Source organism: Rhinolophus sinicus, chromosome 1 (assembly GCF_057876585.1).
Source record: "Rhinolophus sinicus isolate RSI-liver-muscle chromosome 1, RSI-T2T, whole genome shotgun sequence".
Lineage (NCBI taxonomy): Eukaryota > Metazoa > Chordata > Mammalia > Chiroptera > Rhinolophidae > Rhinolophus > Rhinolophus sinicus.
Window position 1 is genome coordinate 86,823,598 of NC_142501.1, and position 23,179 is coordinate 86,846,776.

Sequence of the window (23,179 nt, forward strand, 5' to 3'; positions counted from 1 at the left end):
GCGCGGGGGCGGGGCGTGCGCGGGCCGTTTAAATAGGGGCGGAGGGGGCGGCGCTGCTGTTCAGTCGGCGCGAGTGTCCGCAACTGTCTCTTCGTGGTGCAATCTTAGCGCCTCGTTCTTTCCCCGGCGGCGACGGCGACAGCGGCGGCGGCGGCGGCCGGAGGGAGCGGAGGCGAGCTGCTGGCGGGCTCCATGGAGAGCGGCGGACGCCCCGGCAAAGGCGGCGCTTCCCCTCTGGTACCTGGGCTCCACTGACCGGCGCTTGCGACCTGCCCGGCCTCAGAGCGGCCGCCGGCTCCAGGACTGACCGGCCGGCCTCGTTGCTCCTTCCCGGGCCGCCGCCTCGCCTGCCGGCGCCCTTGCGTCCGACTCGCCCTCATCCCCTTTCCCCGGCGGGGTGGCGGCGGCCGGGCCACCGCAGCGGCGGCCGGAGCAGCAGCGGCAGCAAGAGCCCGCCTCTATGATGAAGTTCAAGCCCAACCAGACGCGGACTTATGACCGCGAGGGCTTCAAGAAGCGGGCGGCGTGCCTGTGCTTCCGGAGTGAGCAGGAGGACGAGGTGAGGGAGGCCGGCGCGCACTGTGCCTCCGGGGGGCGCCGGGCAGGCTGAGGTGTGTGTGGGGGGGTCCTTGCCCTGTCCTTTCCCCTTCCCCGCCGGCCCCTCTGTTTGGCTGTAGAGCCGCGAGGGATTAGCCCCCTCCCCCTCCTCCCTCCCTCCCCTTCCTTCTTCCTTCCTTTCTTTCTTTCTCTTGGTTGATAGAGGAGACAAAGGGGCTCGCCCTGCCCAACGTTCTCCAACTGGACCGTCGTGAGGACTGGAGGCCGATACGCCTCCTGGCCCCGGGGAAGGCCCGGGGCCGTATAGGTCGCACCTAGCCGAGTCACCATCTTAACCCGCGAGTTGAGCGTCAAAGCCAGATAAACCTTGAGTGCTAATAGGGTAGAAATGGCGTGAGTGTTGCAGCCCAAGCTCTTCTGCGTCTGTTACATGTTCCTTCCATGTTACAGCAGTTCGCGGTTTCGGATTAAATCTAGGTAGGTTTGTGGAATACCAAACAGCCCCTGTGCTTTAAGATGAAAGCCCATTCAGTCTAGTTCTGTCAGTTCCACTTTTAAGGGGATCCTTTAACTTACAAGCACTTATCATAATTATACTTGATTTTTTTTTTAAGGCTTCCTTTTGAAGTTCTCTGACTGCAGAAAAATGTGGTTAGTGGAAAGTGGAATAACGCCAGAAGGGAGAAGATGGACTAGAGATGGGCAAAGTTGCCATTTTCAGACAGTAATCTTTCGCTCTGGACGTATTTATCAAAGCTTCTTTACTTTGCTGTGTTTGGCTTGACATCTGGAATGGAGCAATCTTTCTTGTTCTAAGAGTAAGCAGTCACTCTTCTAAATTTATCCATCTACATTGGGTTGATAGTGAGATCCTGGAGGTTTCCCTGGAGAGCAATTTTTACTTATTTCAGTTACATGTATTTGACTTTAAAATAACTCACTGTTTTAAAATTGCTTAGGGTAATAATGGTTGGTCGCCAGTGAAAATCTTTTAGCAATGCCACTCCTCCAATGATTAGACAGGGAAAAAATTAACATGCTGAGTTCTGCTTCTATAACCATCTGTGTCCAATAAGATTCCAGGCTGGAGATGGGAATCTCATGGCTTCTTATCGCTAGTCCCTGTGGTTAGGTGAGTATGACATAGTTTACACCCAGTTCTTAGTATGCTAACAGAAATCAAAGTGCTTCAAAATGGTGTACTTCAAACTCTTTGTCTTTAGTTTTGAAAAGAAACCAAGCTTTTCAGTGGTGCTCCGTGCTCAGTTGGCAGGTTTTACATGTTAAACCTAAATTTTGAAGAAGTGTTCAGAGGAATTTGGTCTGTCTATGCGCTGGGCCTACTTAAGAGAGCTAGAAAGTGTTACAGTAGGCAAAAGGTTTCTAACATTTACATAGTAACAAAGTCTACAAGCCATGAGTGCATTCTATTAAAAAAAAAAAAAAAAGAAAAGATTAGAAGTTCCTTGAGGGAAGGGGCTCATTAGGACAAGGCACGCTTTTGAATATCAAAGGATATAATTGCCCAAAGTGATCCAGATAGGTCAAGGATCTTGTCTGATATGCTCACCGTTGTGTAACCACATTCTGAGTTGAGTGCTTACCATGTGGGAGGGCACTGCCTGAAGAAGACCTTTCAGTTTGTTGCATTTAATCCTCTTAGTGCTGGTTTATAGGTGAGGAGACTTGCAGAGCATAAGTACTTTGCCCAAACGACATAATTAGGAAGTGGTAGAACTCAGAATTCAGGATCCGGTGCCTGCTCCTGATGCTGGGCTCTTGGCCCAGGGCCCAGGCCATAGCAAATGTGTGCACACTGTTTGCTGAATGAGTGAGATTTTGTGAGGCTGAGCTTGGAAGCCTTTCTTCAAGGAGTGACTTTGAAGTCTTGCCATAACTTGAACTTGGAATTCAGGCTTTGTAAAACACAGGTTCCCAGAGGGAAATGAGAGGAAGTTGAAATGATCCAAATTGTGTGAATGGTAAAACAAAGTCTGAGAACTTCAGAAATTGCCTCAGCAGATAAGAGTTCTTTTTGTACTTGGAAATTGTTTATACTGTAATAAATGCTAAATTAGCCCCTAGCTGAGTCAAAATAAAATACTAATGCCATTAGATAAAATGAAGTAAGGAGCAAGATTTAGAGAATTTATTAGATAAATCCGTTACATAAAACTTTGTAAATCTGATAATCTCTGGGTTGAGAAACTAAGTGAATCAGTTTGTTAGAGAATATGCTCTGAGGGAAGGCTTTGAATTCTCTAAAATGCACAGCCAAGTTTAATGTCTGGTGTAGCTGTGTATAGTTGGGGCACCTTCTGATTTTACGATAATTATAGAATGAACCCTGTTAGCTTTCCTGGACATTTTGGTGCTTTGCTATGAATTTGTTCCATTCTGGTGAAATTACATTGCTAGCTCTCCAAGGATAGGATACAAACCAGCTGGAAACCCACCTCTTTTTAGGTAAGATTTGTTTCCCCCTACTGGGTTTAAGAATACCTAGATCCTGGTTGGGAGATTTAAATATATGTTTTATTAATATTTTAGCATGAGATGTTTATAGTGTAAATTGAAAAAGAATAGATAGTAATTGCTGTTTGACCCCCGAAAGCTATGCAGTGTTCTGATCTGGCTGTGCCTACACTGAAGGAGTTCTCAGCCCTTACTTTCAGGCAGGTTGTTGTAGGCAAGACGGTTCTACAGCAAGTCTTATTTTTGGGGGGTGGTTTTATATATTTTCCCATTTTATGTTTTGCTGCCCTGTGTGCTAAATAATAAGCACTAGCGTTTGTATAGGAAGACAGAAGTAACTGGGCAGCAGAAGTAACTTATCAAGGTCACAGAAGCTGGCAGGTCTTTGAGCCCAGGTCCTTTATTTCTAAATCTCATGTTCTTTTAATCCTCTCCTCAGCTAGTTATTTCTGTGGGGAACCACCCTTAGTTTTGGTAATTGGGCTTCCAGGCAAGCCCACAAGTTAATGTCTCATAGAGTAGCTGGGATACTGTGTTTATGCCATGCATTTACAAAAGTGAACCAGAAATGGATTCCATTGAGCATGTTTGCGGATTTGACAGTTTTAACAGGGATGAAAAGATGAAAAGTGTCAGCTCCTAAGGAACATATTCCATAGCAGGAGGTTAGATAAATGACTGATATAAAAGGAAATAAAATAAAGTGAAAGTGTCATCAGATGCTCTAGGCTTAAGATCCAATGTAGTCATTTGGAGTTGGATTTCTGTGAATGGGAAAGGAGGGACCAAGCATCACAAACAGAGCAAATCCTGGCTGTGGTCTGGTTGGGTTGCAACTTAGGATAGCAGAGAACAAATGATAGTTCAAGTTTGCGAATGATAGCAAAATAGGCGAGCATGCTAAAGAGAGAAATAGAAATGACTTGATTCTGGGTGGGATCCTGATAACAGTCGTAAGAACTGACCACTGCCCTTCCATTCGGACTAGTGTTCTAATTAGCTTTTAGGTCCCTGAGCCAGGGGCTGCATTCTACAGATGGTCTGCTAACTGCTGAATGTATACCCCTGAAACATCTGAGTTCTACAAAATAAATGATGCACTGAAACTAAGACTTGATGGGACTCTACCCGAGTCTCAGAACCTATGGGACTCCAAAACCGGACCTCTAATAAACAAAAGCAGTCCTGATAAGAAATATCAGTACAATTCAATCTCTACTAGCATTTTTACACTTAGAATCAATAGGCAGTCCACCTTTTTCAGACATACTCTCTGGGGCTCATACTTCTCAGAGATTTAAGTCCTTGATGATCCTTGCTTCAAATTGAGGCCACTTGCATTAAAATTAAATAAATACCCAAAGATAGCCTTTTCTAAACACAAGGAAATTTCTTAGCACAGGGGAATGCCACCAACCTCTACAACTGTGCCTGCACATGGCCCAGACCTAAAGAAGGGCTTCCTTGGCCACTCAGTCCGCCACTTGTATCAAGGGAAGGCACTTCTGTAGAATTTGCATCTATTTTTTCCTTAGGTCTTGGTATATCTCCAGGGCTTTCTCTAATTCTGTAAAAGCTTACCCGATCACTTCAAAACATTGACCTGCTGGAAGAAAACGTCACGATCAACCCAATTGACCATTATTGGTATACATCAATCTACCAATCCCATATAATCTAATTTGGGTTAAACACGTTTTTGCAGAATGAACTGTTATTTCTGATCCTCCTGTTGCACTGTGACTCTGTAGTCCAAAATTTGCTTAATAATAGCAGTAGGTGGCTGGTTAGTGGATATAATAACCATTATTGTATGTTACATTATGACTTTTTTAAATGTCTGTGTGCATTGTGGGTGTTTTTAATATGCTGCTGGCCTAATTTTGGCTAAATGCTGACAGAACATTTAACTGTGGTGGAGGTATTTTAACCATTCATGTTGTCCTGGTTCATGATAATGGGGGAAGAAAGAACAACCACCCTGAAACAGCTTCTAATAGCTACAATTCACAAAACTCTTTATTCTTAGATTTAGGGATCACTTGAGGGGTTCTCTGGAGAGTTAGCTACGTTTTTACTGGGAAGGAGGAATAATCTGTAGTGGCTACTTGTTCCCAGAGGCAGTGACCAAGAACAGCAGTTAGAAGAGTAAAAGCTGAAACGGCATTGGGGCCCTTTGGTGTAGGGGACTAACACGCCCTGTACCTCGAGCTTCTGAAGCCATGACCGAATTGCATAGACCTTGAACAGCATTTCTTACATGTGCTTTTCTGAACTAACACTTAAGTTTCCAATTTAAAACCAAATCTTTATGTACAGGACGTATGTAGTATACATGCTCTTACACATGCCCAGTGAGGAGGATTTGCTGGGCAATATAGGGTATAGATCTAGACTACAGATCATTCCGATTCGCGGACAACCCTTCATTCAGTACCTCAGGGCTGCTTCCAGGTCGACCACTACCACTACTTAGAATGGAAAATACTTCTATTCCAAATGTTTAAAATGTTAGGCTTCTAAGAAAAAGACAAGTGTGAGAAATAACTTTTCAAGAATGCCAGGTAAATGGTGTTTTGTTCTGACTGTTGTCCAATACACGGAAAGGGGCACAGTCTGATAGAGGAGGAGTGCGTATATGAAGGTGGTCAGGTTGGAGCAAGGAGGAAGAAGCGTCTCTGCTTCACACCACTCTAAGCATTGGCTTTGGGCTGTGAGTGTGACTCCAGTGTCCTTCTGCAGCCTGGTGGGTTGGCTAGCCTCCTTTTCATAAATCCTTCCTTTGGTCTCAGCCCTGACTTATCTGGAACATCGAATGTCTACTTTTATCTCTGTCATCTGGTCACTAATGTGACAGACCGTCGTCTTTTTGGATATACAAAGTTTAATATACCCAGAAAGGTACTTGAAAAGGAATTTAAAACCTACGACTGACCAGTGGATGGGTCTGTCAGCTGTTGGTGTATCCTCTTACTGAGTCCCCTATCTTTGCTAACTTCAATAATCGCATTTTTAGAGCATTATTTAGCATGCTAATACTATATTAGAGGTCCTAGTAGATTGGGACTGCTACAGAAGTGTTCAGAGAGCTTGGGGCGGGGTGAATAACAATGCTCTGGGGTGTGGTTCTGTGGGTTTAGCCTCTTCAGTGTGTTGGAGGGGTTTGCATGGTCCTTATCTCTGCTTATGCCACGCAGAGTCATTCCTTCTACCCTGGCAGACCCACCGTAGTTCTGTCTACTCTCATCTATAGAGTGTATCCCTCAGTTCTTGCTCTTTCTTAATTACCACCCTCCCTCCCCCTGGCCTCTGCTCCCCACACAAATGTGGCTTCATTTGAACTCCACATGACGTACTCAAGATGAGTATTCAAGTACTTAATGAAACACACTGGTTTTCAAATCTGTACCATTATCAAAGGCTTATCAAATCTGTTAAGCTACCCTGTTTCCCCAAAAATAACACTCAGCTCTAATGTGTCTTTTGGAGCAAAAATTAATGTAAGACCTGGTCTTATTTTACTATACTATAAGGCCTGGTATACAAAATATAATAGTGTAATATAATAATATACCAGGTCTTATATTAATTTTTGCTCCAAAAGACATTTAGAGCTGATTGTCCGGCTAGGTCTTATTTTCGGGGAAACGGGAGTAATTTAGATGATGATCATTTCTGTACCACACATATTAATGACTCATTTAAATTGATCATTTTGGGAAAGATGCATTTCAGGTTAATGGTTTGATCAAATTTAAACATTTTGGAATGTGAACACACAATGAGTTCTTGGTTTCAGTGAAATCATTTGTCCGAAACTTACATAGACGTGTTTTCTTGAGGCTTTCTAAATAGTAATTTATGAAGGGAGATGTTGAACCATGCAGAGGTTACATGTCACTGACTTCTGGAAGTGTAGTCATATGTTAATGGTGTCTTATAGATAAAGATTTGATTTTAAATTGGAAGCTTAAGTGTTAATTCAGAAAAGCAGACACAGACTATACTAATGGGTTTTTCAACATTATTAACCTTATGTACTTTAGTTCTTATCTTGAACAAATGGGAATATAACAGTCATTGACCTAGATACATGACACTGAGTTTCATTTTTTCAGGACTCAAACATTATGAATATCTATGGTTTTGAAATTCGCTATTTACTAAAGAAAGATGTACTTTTTGGGTGCTAGCCACCTGCACCATTCTGTCCAATTATGAAGATAATCAGGGAAGTTGCTTAGAGAGTGTAGAATTTTGTAGTAAGAATTTTCTCCATGCAATAGAACCAGATTATCCCTAACCCATGCCTGGTGACCAGGATAGAGGCCTCCAGCTCTGCAGTCAGGACCTCCAGTGGTTAGTTACCATTTCGTTTCACCTTGATGCAAGATATAATGCTTCTGTGCCTTAACATTTTTATTTTAATGTTAAAAACTTACCTTCATTTGCCAGTCTTAACATATAGAGCCATGGTCTGAATAACCACAAACCCTTGGTAATCCTCATTTTTGAATAAAATACAAAGGTGAAATCTAATTTGCAGTTTCACTTTGTTTAAGGTAGATTCTGAACTTAGAGACCTTTGCAGACTTTGGATTTTTGTATTTTTTCCAATCTTTTATAGTAGCCTCATCCACACTTAATTTGATAGCAGTTTTTAGTAACCCACCTCTAATAAGTCTTTGCAGAGTCTTTTGGATAGTTCTTTTCTGTCCTCACTTCATCATTAACTCCCAGTAATTAATAAAACAAGTACAAATGGCAAAATTTGGGGGAACAAGCCTAATTCTTGGTAAGCTGATTCAACTCAATTGGTGGGAAAGCAGAAGAGCTAGTGAAAGCCAACAGTGAGTGCTTTGGCCAGAATCTAAGATATTTCATCCTCATTAACACTTAATCCTATAAGGATAGTTACTTGTTACAGATGATGGAACCGGGGCACTAAAAGGTATCTTATTAGCCCATCATTATGTGCATCAAGGAATGAAACACAGCTTGGTTATGATCTTCTGTATAGTTACAAACACCTGCAAGTTCAAACCCGTGTTTTCCAATTTTTGGCAGGTTTGCTTATTTTGCCTCTACATTTCTGATTTTGATACATAAGCCCTATTTGCTAATACTTAAGAAAGCTTAAATTTAAGACCTTACATTTCATTTTACCAAAATTGCTATATTTGGATTTGGTGATACCCTCACTGTCAGCCATTAGTATTGGAGTTGAGGTTTTGTCAACCATTGTGTTAATTTAGAGTGCTTTTTTTCTCAATTTGCCACTCACTGCTCTGCCAGTTATTTACTTGAAGGAATAATGCTGGCGGAAAGCATAATCCTAACGAGGTCCAGAGTGAGAGAAACAGTGTTCAGACCTCTTGAGCATTAATGGATCACTGCTCTGCGCTGATGGCGTGTCCACAGGCAAAGGTGTGCTGCTTTGTTTTCAGATTCGGAAGGTTATGTGCCTGGACCGGCATTACCATATTTTCCGGAGTTTGGGGGGAAGGTTGAGTTCCTGGCAGCTTACCCAAGTAGGTGAGTCCAGTGCTGTCTGCGAACTCTTCAGGGCCAGCAGGTGCTTTGTCAGTAAGGAGGCAGCTGGGCAGATAGAACTACTGGTGTGTGTGTCTAAAAATGAGGACCCACAGCAGTGATTAAACTTCGCTCCAAATTGATTAATTTGATAAGAACTGCTTACTTGAAGGCAGTACTACTAATACTAAGGTAATTTTACAAACATTTTGTTCAAGTTGGGTAAGACATCTGTTATTTTCATAAATGTCACTGGTTTATCAGACTTTTTTATTTGGGGAGGGGGAACAGGACTTTATTGGGGAACAGTGTGTACTTCCAGGACTTTTTTTTCCAAGTCAAGTCATTGTCCTTTCAGTCTTAGTTGTGGAGGGCGCAGCTCAGCTCCAGGTCCAGTTGCCGTTGTTAGTTGCAGGGGGCGCAGCCCACCATCCCTTGCGGGAGTCGAAACAGCAACCTTGTGGTTGAGAGGATGTACTCCAACCAACTGAACCATCCGGGAGGCAGCTCAGCTCAGCTCAAGGTGCCATGTTCAATCTTAGTTGCAGGGGGCGGAGCCCACCATCCCTTGCTGGAGTCGAGGAGTTGAACTGGCAACCTTGTGGTTGAGAGCCCACTGGCCCATGTGGGAATCGAACCGGCAGCCTTCGGCATTAGGAGCACGGAGCTCCAACTGCCTGAGCCACCGGGCCAGCCCGGACTTTTTTTTTATTTTTTAACTTGGGTGAATTTCTATTTTTTTTCCCCCTTCCTCCTCCCCACTTAGGTTCAACCGTTGTTTCTCAGTCTAGTTGCTCAGTCTAGTTGTGTAGGACACAGCTCCCTGGTTCATGCTGGTATTAGGAGCTCACAGCACAGCCCACACCAACCTCCGGCTGCTCACGGGAGAGCCTTGTTCACAATCTTAGCTCTAGAGGGCGCAGCTTACTGGCCCATGTGGGAATCGAACCGGTGACCTCCGTGTTAGGAGCATGGCGCTCCAACCACGTGAGCCACAGGGCCAGCCCCAGAACTTGGGTGAATTTCAACTTTACCTAGCCCACAAAAGTTTTTTAATAAGATGGATATGTAATCACTGTTTCAGGTATTGTTGAAATTTTGAGTCTCCAGTATACTCTGTGATACATAATACTGTGATAATAACGTTTGTGTTTTTAAAAGTGTTTGTACATTTCAAGCTTAATGCTGTTCTCAATCAGGGGTCTGCAGACTTTTCCTGTAAAGGATCAGATGTTTTAGGCTTTGCGGGCCATACAGTCCCTGTCAGAACTACTCAACTCTGCTATTGTAGCACAAAAACATTCAGAGACAGTATGTCAGAAATGAATGAGAGTGACTGGATTCTCACAAAATTTTATTTATGGACATTGAAATTTGAGTTTCATTATTTAAAAATATAAACACCATTTTTAGGTCACAGACTGTACAATAACAGGCCATAGGCAATAGCTTGCCAACCCTGTCCTAGATCATAAATGACGGCTGTTTATTATCCAAATGGAGTGGCTTTTGATCATTTATATAGGTTTGGAATATGAAGGGTACTTCTTTCCATCTAATCTTAAGTATAGATAAAACAGGAATTCTCTATTAGTATCAGCTTTATGTGAATTTTCCTATTTTGCACAGCATCTTCTAAGTATTCTTACATTTTATAGGTGAAGGAACAGGGCAACCTTGGTCACATACCCTTAAATTTGGAAGAATAATAAGATTCTATAAGTAAAGAATAATGGACGTGGCCACAAATGTCAGTACGTACAGCTCTGGGGCTACTAAACTAAGTTTCTGCTTTTATCATTAGTTAATACCCAATTAGAGAGTTTTACTCATGGAATCTGGTAGTTGAAATGATTTCATTGGTAAGAATTATTTAGTCATGAGATGGTGTTATTGTTGAATTCTGAATCCAGAAAGAGTGTTTACAAAGGCTAGCAATGGCTTTTCTGTGGTATGTGTGACCTCTACGAATTTTAATGAAATGTAAAAAGGGTTAATACAGACATGGTTCCGCCCGGTAAGCGCTGTGTTCCGGGGGTGAGGATGCTGCTTACAGCACAGCACGTGCTGCCACTGCCGGGAGCTCACGGTTGTGCGCGCGTCCTGCAGGTGCTGCTGGTGAGCAGCAGTCGGTACCCGGACCAGTGGATCGTCCCAGGAGGAGGGATGGAGCCCGAGGAGGAGCCTGGCGGAGCTGCCGTGAGGGAGGTTTACGAAGAGGTGAGGCGAGCACTAGTCTTTTTGTTCTTTTCACACAGACTGTATTTTGGGATTTTACAGGATAGTCTTCTGGTTCACAAACAAGGCACTTTGCTACGTACACTAAGGAGAAGGCAAGAAGACAAGCTGGTCACATGGGTACCTTTTTGTTGCCTAGTTCAACATTTTTAAGCATATGACTATTGCTGGCATTTTGCTAAGTACCTTGTACAACAGCTAAAATCAATATGGAAGCTCCCCCCCCCCCCCCGGAGTTGTATAATATGCAGTTGAGTAACAGACAGAAGTCTGGTCAGTGATCAATATATAACCCCAGAGCAAGGTTAGTATCACACGGAGCAAGAACAGACACTAAGCAGGTGCTGTGATTCTTTGTCAAGTGAATAAGAAGCAAATTGCTTTGATTTTACGTGTTTTATATGGAAGTTCAGTAAAATGGGGTGCGAATACATGCACAAAAGCACCCATCTTGCTTGTTTTCTTACACTTAATATACAACTTGCTTTTACTCACAGGCAAGACAGGATGGATTAAGTGCCATAAAGAGTTACTGAAGTAGGAAGCAAATGCAAAGCTCTCACTGGGCCTTGATGTGTAGTCAGAAAGGTTTCATGGAGATGGGTGTTGAAGGATGAGCAGCTTCCTGAGGGAAGAACACATTGCAGATAGAGAAGACAGCATGTACACAGTCTGGCTTTGACTGGGGGGCCCTGAAGTGCCAGTCAGTCCTTTACAGTATTAGGTAAAATAAGGAGGCCTCTGCAGGAGCCGGGTAGCACAGAAGGAATTGGACCTCCTGAGGCTGGGAACAAAGAAAGGTAGGCCTCTAAGAAAGAAAGGGGAAGAGTATGTATCAGTTCACAGAGAAAAGTGATTTCATTCAGGAAGTTAGTCCCAGATTTGTAGAAAGTCTCATTTTCGGTCAGTCCTTGCCATTTCTTATAAAATAAATGACAATGAGTCTGATCAACAAGACGTTGCATGGGGACCAAATGAAATCATGTGTTGCAACAAACCACAGGCCGTGAACCTTAGCACAACCGGAAAAAGGTCACAGAAGCAGGCTTGGTACAGGAGCCCATTGTTGAGATTCAAAAATTGAAATAGCCAGAAAGTAATTTTCATACCAACTTTGTTACGAAAAGGTAAGATTTTTACATTTCATCTTTTTTCAACAGGCTGGAGTCAAAGGAAAATTAGGCAGACTGCTGGGCATATTTGAGGTGAGTTACAGAGTAATCCTTGGCTTGCTGATAAGAGAATTCATGATTCCTTCCAACCAGCCAGACAATCTGGCAGCAGCCTGAACTAGACATTGCTCCAAAACTGTAGGCAAGTCTAAGGATTAGCAGGGAGGGAAGCAAAAATGGCTTAACCTTCCTGTACCATCAATTATATACAGCTTTATTATGGTGGTAGTTACTTCTCTATGACAATACAGTGGAGTTGATGTAGAAAGATTTACCTCTTGATTCACTGCATACTTATTAGGTATAGACTTTAGGAGGTACAGTCTCTTCAGTATCACATAAGGGCTTAGGTTTCTGGTGGACACTGTCTGAAAATGTACCCTTACCTTAAGCACATAACATTAGACAGTATACACAGTGACTATCCTTAAAGGGCTGTGTGAGGGAGGGTACAAAGCTCAGATACATAGAACAGATGCTGAAAGCATTGAATTCTCTTCTGTATAATCCCTTATTACTGAATGCAGAATGCAGTTTGTGGGGAGGGAATTTGGAAGGAGTAGGTATTCTGTGGAACGTGGGGAGAAATGAGGGCAGGTCATGAGACCCACACTATTCTGAAAGAGATTTTCACCCAAGATTCAACCTACATCTACGGTATACCACACATTGACTTTTTCCCATGATCTGTAAGGATGAGCTCCACCCTTCTGGTAGAACCATGTAAATTTTATTTTTAAGCCTTTTTACAGGATTTCAGAAAAAATTCTAACAGAACTCGGTAGAATTGATTCCCAGGACACAATTGTTGAGAGTAAAGTTCTTAAGATACTGTTCACACTTTTCCAGCATTCAGCACTTGCTTTAGCTAAATAGCACCACCTCCTGGTTAAACTAAAAAACATATTGAGAGTTTTCTGTAATTCAGAGTAGCCATGGTACGAATAGCTCATTTGTCAGTACGCTGACAGGATTTTTGAAGAAAACTTTTCACAGTATAAATAAAGCTTATATAATACTGGTAGTAGTAGTAGTAAACGCTTTTACTATTGAATTTTCATAGACTACTATTTAAATCATTATCACTTTTCCGAAAATTAGAATTGTCCTACTCATTTAACCTGGTGATTTCCATACATTTGTAAACATAACATAATAAAGGTAGTATTTGCCAGGCATAGAGGTAAGACAACGAATTCTTAAAAATAATGAACAATAATGTTTTATGTGAGAGGCCTCTAATTTATTGCCATTCTTATTCCTTCCCAAAGACCAGACAGTTTGAATGAGTGGATTACTCAGGCTATTTGTGGTGGAAAAAATTAGGGCCATTATCTCTAGTTGTAGATGACAGTGCCCAAGGCTAACGAGCTGAGATGAAGATGAGCAGCCCCTTAATCTTTAGGCCGACTTGTTTAATTTTGCAACTCGAGACAAGATTAGGTGGCAGTTTTAATATGGGTAAAACTGAGTTTGAATATATAGGACTAAAAATAATATTCCAAAATTGGATAGACCAGGTATTCTCAACCTTGGCTGTATACAGGTCATTTGGAAGCTTTCAAAATACCTCATCTCAAACTAACTGAATTGATGTCTCTTAAAAAACCACCCATCCTGGCTGATGGCATGGATGCCAAGGGTGAGGGGCCCTCGCCTAGGTTAGTAGGGCTGTGCTTGTGTGCGTATCGGAAAGCTCACAGGATTGTTCCGAATGGACTGGGGAGACCACCCTGCAGATACGGAGGTCCTGAGGGAAGCACTGTTGCGTCGCGGTGAAAGGCTGTGGGCATTAGTCCCCGGGAACAGCAGGACCTGGGCTAATGACAGGAATGCCATTCTTTTAATATAGATTCCATTCCAGTGTTAAGATTTTCTTTATGAAGATTACCTGCCTGATGGGCAGAAATCAAAGTTATAAAACGTTTAGTATCCACCATGTTCAATGTTTTGTCTTACATAATCAACTCACTTCTGTACTGGGTTATACAACTATTAATAAGTATACTTGCCTGTGTTGGCTGATCAGCATGCCACCACTGAAGTTTTTCCTCAAAAATATGTACATGGCTGGCACCTGTAGATTAAAATGCTTTCCCTTTTATATTCAAGCAGAACCAAGACCGAAAGCACAGAACATACGTTTATGTTCTTACTGTCACGGAAATATTAGAAGATTGGGAAGATTCTGTTAATATAGGTAAGTTCCTTTTCTTTTGCTGTCTGAATTCTCTTAATTCAAATATTGATTGCATATTTGTATCCAATTTTTATCTTAAATTATTTTTGGTTACCTTTCTTTTAGAGAAGGGAAGATCAATATAGGTATCTCCATATTTGAATTATTTTAAAATTCTTCTTCAGCATAGTGTTCATCTGAGCCATTCCAAAAAAAAAAAAGTCATTATGGGAGAAGAATGAGGGGTCCTGTTAACAGGGTATGGCTTACTTTTGACTTTATTTTATAGTGATCAATGTCATTACTGTTTTCTTAGGAAGGAAGAGAGAGTGGTTCAAAGTAGAAGATGCCATCAAAGTTCTCCAGTGTCATAAGCCTGTCCATGCAGAGTATCTGGAAAAACTAAAGCTGGGTTGTTCTCCATCCAATGGAAATGCCACAGTCCCTTCTCTCCCAGATACTAGCACCTTGTTCGTAACTGCTGCACAGACCTCTGGCTTGCCGTCTAGTGTAAGATAGAGAGCATGGGGAAGGCCTCTCCCACCATGTGCAGTCTCACAGCGAGAGGCTTCTTTTCCTTGGCAAACATCTGAATGACCTTTGCAAAGTGTCTGAATTTGCCATGCAGGATTTTCAAACAATTTGCATATTTTTCAGATGCTTTCAAATCTTTTTTTTTTTAATAGTGTAAAATATTTTATAAGCCAAAGCCATGTGGATTTTTTTTAGATGCCTTAACTGTGTCCCTGCCCCATCCTACTCCTTGTTATTTTGGTTGTCATTTTTCTCACAGCATTTTTTCCAGCTTTTTGTCCATGTAACGTCAGTCTGTGGTTTTTTTGTCAACTTAACTTGTGGGTATATTTTACCCCTAAATTGTTTTCTCATTCACAGCATTAACGTATTCAACAAATCCTTCTGGAAATTTCCAAAAATAATTCTTGGTATTAAAAAAATCCATTCATACAACTTAAACAATTTTATAAATATTAAACATAGAACTTTAAAACACATTTCAGAATGAAAAAAAATCCATCCATCTGAAAACTTGTTTCATAGGATCACAATTTTAATTCATAAATTCCAGATTTGGATTCTTTTTGTATGGTGCAATAACCATTTTGACAAAGGACTTCATTTGCTATTTTCAGGAATTGATCAACTCATTTGTCTCAATTTTTACAACTGGTATTCATGTCACTAGCTACATACATGGCCAATTCCCCTATAACTCAATTGTCCTTTAACAAAATTTTAACTGTGTAGTTGGCGAGTTTTAGGGAGGTGTATTATTGTAAACAAAACACATGAAGCAAACACATCTTATCGTGGAAACTGTATTCATGGAGTTTGAGTTAGCACGCAGGGTGCCAATTCCCTTTATCCATAATCTCTCTTTACACAGAATACTTGAGAACTGTATTTTCCTCAATGTAAATTGCTTTCAAAATGTATTCTGTTTTAGTTTAGTGACACCTCTTTAGTTGCATGTTCTGGTTACCAATAACCACAGAGAGGATTGGAGTCTAACAAATGCCAGTTGGTGGTGACTGCATCACGATTAAAATTGTCTTGCTGCTCAGCTGTTACAGACTTAGATTGTTCAGGCACCTTAGATTGTCTCACCTTTACAGACTGTCAATAGGTACTATTTATCATACAGCTAATTTGGGGGGCACTGGAACCTGAACTAAGAATTAGTTTGTCTTTTACTTGTCTATACTTATTAAAATCAAGAATCCTATCTAAAATACATATAGGTACCTTCTTGAAACTCCTGCACTTCCCCAAAGGTCAAAAAAGCAGTGGTAGGAGAAACCTTTGGATAAGATATGGGGTGAGGGACAAGGGCAAGATCATTCTATATGTAGACATTAGCTTTTTGTAAATAATTGTAACTGGTGAGTAATAAAGTAGTAAATAAGTATAGTTACACATTTGTTCTACAAATTAACCTTTAAAAATACAAGAGCTGCTAAAAATAAGAGTGCTGTTACACTTAATGAAAATTGGTGCCACTGTTTTAAAAATGAGATCTTGTGCCATAAATGCAGCTGAACTAACTATAAACATTAATTCACAAATTAATGCTGTCAAAGGAATGAGTAATTTAACCAATGACATTTCATTCTAAATTATGTAGTGTGATCAAACATGATCATCGGAATTTTTCTATTTTTCTTTGTACAGAGGTTATGTATTTTGGGTGTTTTTTTAAAAAGGAAACATTTTAAAACCCACAGATTGACACTTTCTATGAATATTCAATGGACTAAGTTTTCTCAGTAATGTCTGAAGTTTCTTTAAATTACATACTTCACACAGCAGAGGAACTGGATTGTTTTTGTATATAAGACTGTGTCCATCTGAAATGCTGTCAAAAGTACTTGGGGGTATCTTTCTTGTACATGACATTTTTAGAGTTAATGCATGATTATTTTATAAACTCGTGGACTATGTATTTGACCTGTAAAATATGTACAGTATTAATGTCAGCCATCTCTTTAAAGTGAGCCTATAAATATTGTTGTATAATTTTCTGTGGTCAGAAACATTTGGACAAAATAGTGCCACTGGGTCAGGATTTTCTTCAGTGCTATTAAGAAACCAACTGTCTTTAGTCTGTGCAACTAGCAAAAATGTGTACAATGCAACAGGATACTTCACAGTTGTCACACTTTACATTTCAAAGGAGGATTTCTTCATTATTGTTCTGGAACCCAGGCTAGCAAAATAAGAGGAAAGGCCCAAAAGAAAATTTCTGTTAAGAGAAAAAGCCTACATTTTCAGGCTCAACAGTTAAATCTACTACAGATAACGTGTCTATTATCTCAGCACTCCAAAGTTTACAGAGTGTTTGGACTGTCGTGCTTTCTGTGCGGTAGTTGGATAAAATTGGGCAGCTAAAATTTCCAGTCCCATGTGCCTCCTAAGTAAAATTAAGTTTGTAAATTGACTTGCAGACTCGAAGTAGCAACTATCCTGTATGTTCCTTGCTGGCTTTGTTTTTTGTAAACAGGTGAAATTTTCCAACCAGGCACATGCCATTCAGTTTTCTGTTGTTGATCACACAGTTGTATAAAGCAGCAAAAGTGAGGGGGGGATGATTGTTGTATACACTTTGAATTGCTTTGCATGGTCTCATTGGAGATAATTGGTGTAAGAATCTTGACTTTTTTTATATTTGGAAACATCAAATAAAAGTGGAAATAAAGTATCTTTTTTTTTTTTTTTCTTAAACTAAGACCAAGTGAAAACTTGTCTGGCATTCCACAGTAACATTACGTTTCTCCCATTGATGGCCATGTTATCTCAGTAGCGGTACATATATATTACAACTTTCCATGTATGGTCCTTACTAGTGGAATTAGCCAGGTTAAAAGCAACTGCTCAACAGGTGTTGCCATCACTCTCTCAATGGGTATTTCTCATCTTCTTAGACAGCAGTCGAACGGTGTACCGCTGTGGTTGTGATTGCTCCTCTCCCTTCGTCACGGGGCTGTTTTAGTAATTTTCAAGACCTCTTAACTTAGGCTGTTTTGCTGTAATGTGTTGTAGATGCTCGCTACACTACCACTTTAATTGTTGCAGCTCCCTTTAAAAGGGTAACTAACTGGCTCTAGGCACCCTGCCTGCCATTGTATTTCCTCTAAATATTGTTTACCCAAGACCAACTTTAGGATCCTCACATAAAAGTTCTACTCAAATCTCATTTCAGTTGTAGGAAAAGAGAAACCTTGGCATTTTCCAGTATTTTCACGTTGAAATACAAGAATTCTCTATACAGGTCTCTTTAAGCACAATTTTGTAGACAGAGTGACACAGGGCTAAACACTAGTTTATTAAAATATAATTTTTAATGAATTGGTTCAAGTTGGAATGTTGCTGTGAAGTTGATTTTGTCCCAAGTTTCTAACCAACACTTTGTTTCATAAATTCTTAATGCATTACGGTTGTCACACTGGAAACTTGAGCGTTGACCAGCAGTTGCACAATCAGTGTCTGCTTTCTGCCTAGGTTAATGCTGTAGCACAGGGAACTTACATTTAGTAGAGACAGTGACTTAGGTGTTTATTTACACATCAGAAGTTCCTGAAATGTCTCTCAAGATTTTTTCATTTTATTTAAAAATATGATCCACCAAATACTCCATTTCGTATGGAACTGTAGCAAAAATCAGGCTGAAAAGTGATCTCATCCTTGGTGCTACCTTTTCCCTCTTATTGGTAATCTTTCTGACTAGTGCCATTGGCTAAATTCTAGCAGTAGGATGAGAAGGCCCTAAGGCCTATTTTAGACTGCATATAGCAAAGGCCATTTTTACTCAAAGGCTCCATGTCTTTTTGCTACAAACTAGTCTTAAATTCCTCTATTTGATGTGATGTCAACTAATTATTCCCAAAGTTACACTTCCTAATATGTGGGCTATTAATTACCCTCTGAATATCACATTTCCTGGTTTTATGAAACACAAGTCCAGACATGTACAAAAGTATTGTTTAAGTCTTCCTACTTTTCTCAATTTTACTCATTCACTCAAGTTAGTGAAGTGATACTTTATTTGGCCATCAGTGTATATCAAGAAACTTAAACATATCTTTTGATCAAGTAATTATACTAGAAATCTCCTGGAATGTGGACAAAGATTTATGTACCAAGATACAGCAACTAAAATGGTAAGACATGGAAATAAAATGCCCACGCCTAAAGGGGTAATGGTTAACTAGTAAATATAATGGAATGTTATAAAGACATAAAATATAACCTTTTCACCCAACAATTCTGGGAATCTAGTCAACAAATACAAGTTGCACAACCTAAATACGGTCAAAGATGTGTATTGCAGGATTTATAAAACTGGCATCAATTTAAATTACAAACGGAGTAAAATCATGGTCATCTAGTCAACATCCTGCTAGCAAAGAAATATGCTGCCACAGGTGGAGGTCCTTTCAATAACACTGAAAAGAGCAGGACACTCACTACAGCATTATCTGTTAAAGGTCACTTTCCAAAAAGGAGCCCATGCATGTTTCAGATTTTTTAAAAACTTGTGTAATTTTAACTTTGAACGTTCTGAGAAACTTTCAATGTGAGAAGGATAATCTCTTACACGAAAAAACTGGACTTGATAAACGCTGAATCTGTATAACTTTTATCAAAATATGTATAAACATCAAAGGGTAAAAAGGAAACCTGCACAAATACTTATTTGAATTATTAGATTAACAGTAACGTACCACTTTTTAAAAAGGGAAGTAGAGACACATTTGCTTCTGTCACTTGAGCAGTGAGTGATCAATCACTCATTCCAAGGGGAAGACAGCTCAACCTACAGGCCCAAACCCAGCCCCAGCCTGTCTGTAGAGCCCACACACGTAGAATAGTTTTACATTCAGTGGTTATAAAAAAGTACTTTGTGACGTGAAAATTAGTTTTATCAGAGCTCAGAGGTCTATTCATTAAAAATTGTTTATGCCTTTCACTACAATGACAGAATGGAGTCACTTACTCGACAGATCAATGGCCTGCACAGCTCAAAATATTTAGTTTTAGAAGGAAAAAAGATTGCAAGCATGTGGCCCTTCTGCATTGGTTACCCACAGTCCTAATGCTTCCTGCCAAAACTTAAACTTAAGGAAAACAGCACCTAGTTCAAGTCTAGTGCAACAACCTATCATGTCTAAGCTGCTTGACAGGTCTGAGTAAGTCAAGTAGTTCTTTGAACATAAGGCCTGAACATTTTGTAAATTTGCTAGGTTATAATGAAATTTAAGATTGGGATTTATTAATCTAGATCATGGAACTATTTCAAAAGGAGTCATGTGGTGGGTTCTCGAGACTGGATCAGGAGTGTGTAAAAAGTAAATACACTAGTTACTCTCCATGGTAGGGACATGAAGTTATCACTTGTAATTTCTAAAACATGTTTTGTCCCCCAGATATGAAGATCAGCAAAAATGTTAAAAAGCTCCTGAATGAGAACCATAAAATGTACTTCTGCAAGACAATGGGATTTCAGTTGTTGCTCTACTACAAGGTCTGAATATTCAGGCAACTAACTACTAGATGCTTCTAGAATCAGTCCGAAACTGAAACAACTGTAGTCATTAGAGGTTCTGTTTGGTAGCAATTCTACGTTCACCTGAGATGCCACACCAACAGGTACATGTGAAATGAGATCAGCTGAAGGGTGGCAAAGACAAAATTGGGGAAAGGAGGGAGGACCCAAACTCTTCATGTCAGAGTTCTACACTTACCAGGAAAACTTTTAGTCCAACTCCCAGTTTTGCAGCCAATGGGAACTGACCCAATTTGTAACAAGGCTGTAGGAAAGCCAACTCTTTGAACCAATCCTCCCAATTTCCAATCTCAATGATAAAATGGAAATTAATGTAGGGGGTATAGTTAAGAAAACAGACAAAGTATCACCAGTCTTGGTGGTGGATTACAGATTTTTATTCTTTGTATTTCTTTCAAGTTATTACATTCAACATGTTTTGCTTTTGTGATCATTAAGTCATTTAAAAAATAAACCCCTGGTATAATTCCTTAAACTAAGCAGCATGCTAAATAGCTAAATAAAATGTTGCCCCCAGCCCCAAAATACATTATCCAATGAAATACATTTTTCTTAAATAATTTAGACTTGAGGAATTAGCTGCTCTATAAATTATGGCTGCTTTTTTTCTTTTTGGCCAGCTTTTGTAGGTAAGTGTATTTTTAAACTTTTGCTACTTCAACAGAAAATGATGCGCCTAGAGTAGCCAAAAGATTCCTGGACCATCAGATAGAAAAAGTAAGGGCAATTCCCATCATTCCCATGACACCATTTGGTTCCATTTAGCTAAAATTGTGTTTACAGTGCCTTATAGAATACTACATTTCCTTTCCCACACTCTCCGTTAGCAGTATTACACACAGACCTGTGGCTTTTGTATTGATTTGTATTCCATCTTCTGAATTTTTGTATTCGAGTATGCTCTTGGTCTAGAGCAGGGTTTAAGTTCTACACTCCTCAGATCTTATTAGGCTGCCGCTGAGAGGACCAAGAGTAACTATTGTGGAAGCAAGTCACAGCAAAGGAGACTACAACAAAATTTTAAAATCAAATACAAAAAACAGCTATTAACACCTCAGGGTTTCAGAAAAGCTCATGAACGGCCACAGCTGACTTTCAAGAAGCCACTGATTATGTGCAACCTCTTCCTCTCCCGGGCCTTTTGCACACGCTGTCCCCCTGCCTGGAGGTGTTCACCTGGCTAGAATCCAGAGGGCAGCCCCTCCCAAGTACTTGGTCCCTGTCCTGGAGAACCACGACAGTTCCAACTGCTGCTTGTCCGTGTCCCCTCCCTCATTAGTTTAAAAAGTCCATGAGAGGAAGAAAGCCCCATGCCAGTCTCATTCAGCTAATCCTCCCCGACAAGCAATCTGGTCTTGGGCACAAACTCAACACGTATTTGTTAAAGAAGGCAACGGTTGCTTTAGCCGAGGAGTTACCAAGTCAAAGGCGTAAGGGAACAGGACTACAGAAAGCAGCAGGTGGGCGGGGAGGTGACTGGGACAACAGAAGAATCTGGAGAAGGACAAGCTCTCGTTAGGGTGGCCGCTGCCCTGCTCCTCCCATAGGTGCCATGTACAAAGGTGGGTCATGTCCATAGGTGCCACATCATTCAAGTTACCAAAGTTCTGGAATCTCCCAATTTCTAAAAATGTTGGCACAGAATTCAAAATGGCTTACCCAGCCACTGTGTGGACCAAGGAAAACGCCCACAGCCGGATGCAGCTACCAGTTTTCAAACATTACATCGCCCTCTCCCAGAACCCCTTAAACCCTAAGGAAGCTCAGTGAACAACTGGCTCTTGTTATCAAAACAGTGGGGACTCATCAAAATTACAAAGAAAAAAACATGCCATGAAATTATGAACTCATTATATTTGAAATGAAAACGATTATTCTATTTCAGTACTTCTATCACAAACGTAGTAGAAGTAAGTTCTATTTTAGATATTTTTATAGTGCAACGGATTTAAATGTGGAATTTTATCACTTAGAAATCGCTGTGTGACACTAGCCATCGAGCAGTGCCATGTGCGGTAGGTAAAGCTGATCTCTACTTGACTGCTTGCGTGTTCATTTTGGCCCCAGAATGAAATTCAGTTTCCTTAGTTGAAAGACACACTCTAAAGAGCTCAAACACTTATTATAAATGACAACTGCTGTTAATAGCTTTTTAAAAATTTACAATATTAGGGTTATAAACAATTTTATTCTGAATTACTTACATTTGTTTCCAAGCAATGCATTTATTTAGTAGGATGCCAGTTACCAGTCATCAAAAACTTTATGTTGAAAATGTAATTTTAATAGATAATTCTCCATCTTACATAGGAGCACAATAAAATACACCACATTCTGAAGAAACTCCAGAAGTTATGAGAGTAAGAGTGGGGGAAATTCAGACGGGTTATAATATCCATTATCTTCCAACTGCAAGAGCGAGGGTTCCAACCCACAGGTTACCATTTACATACTTAAGACTGGCTACATTGATGACTTAAAAACAAGAATCAAGAATTAGACATGGAGAATGGTGGGAAAGAATAGTTGTGTGGGGGGAGGAGCTCGGTCAATGCAGAAAAAATTACTGAATATCAAATTAAAAACTAAAAGGAGCTCCCACAGCAAATACTAGGAGGATGAAAGTAAGAATCAGTAACAGGATCTGACGCTCTCAAGCGAAGAAGCCTTTCTGATGACACATAGGCAAGCTGGTTGCTTAAGAGTTGCTCATCAGGTCTCCAAGGAAGACGCAAATGCCTCAGAAAACCCCAATGATTATCAGACTGGTGTTTCCTAATAACACACACCAGTAGTCACACTTGAAGTCTTCAGACAAGAACTAAGAAAAAGGTCATAACCAAAATACCTGTCACAAACGTGGCACATGTGAAAGTCCGTCACAACTGCTGCTTTGCTATGACTCGCATGGACAGTCATTTTCAAACACTGTGGCAAGACACC

General features: G+C 40.5%; 1 protein-coding gene across 4 annotated transcripts; it reads left to right on the forward strand.

Moving 5' to 3' along the window:
• The first annotated feature begins 57 nt into the window (after positions 1-57).
• Positions 58-17,371, forward strand: NUDT4 (nudix hydrolase 4). 4 transcript variants are annotated; one of them, XM_074325281.2, is made up of 6 exons: positions 58-559; positions 1,173-1,376; positions 10,675-10,785; positions 11,964-12,008; positions 14,088-14,175; positions 14,471-17,371. In XM_074325281.2, the coding sequence occupies exons 3-6, from the start codon at positions 10,732-10,734 to the stop codon at positions 14,671-14,673; spliced, it is 390 nt and encodes a 129-aa protein (XP_074181382.1). In that variant the 5' UTR covers positions 58-559; positions 1,173-1,376; positions 10,675-10,731; the 3' UTR covers positions 14,674-17,371. The 4 variants fall into 4 exon arrangements, with proteins under 4 accessions (XP_074181382.1, XP_074181384.1, XP_019565855.1 ...); XM_074325283.2 differs by having other exon boundaries at positions 59-559; positions 14,091-14,175; XM_019710296.3 differs by lacking the exon at positions 1,173-1,376 and having other exon boundaries at positions 60-559.
• Positions 17,372-23,179: the final 5,808 nt, after the last annotated feature.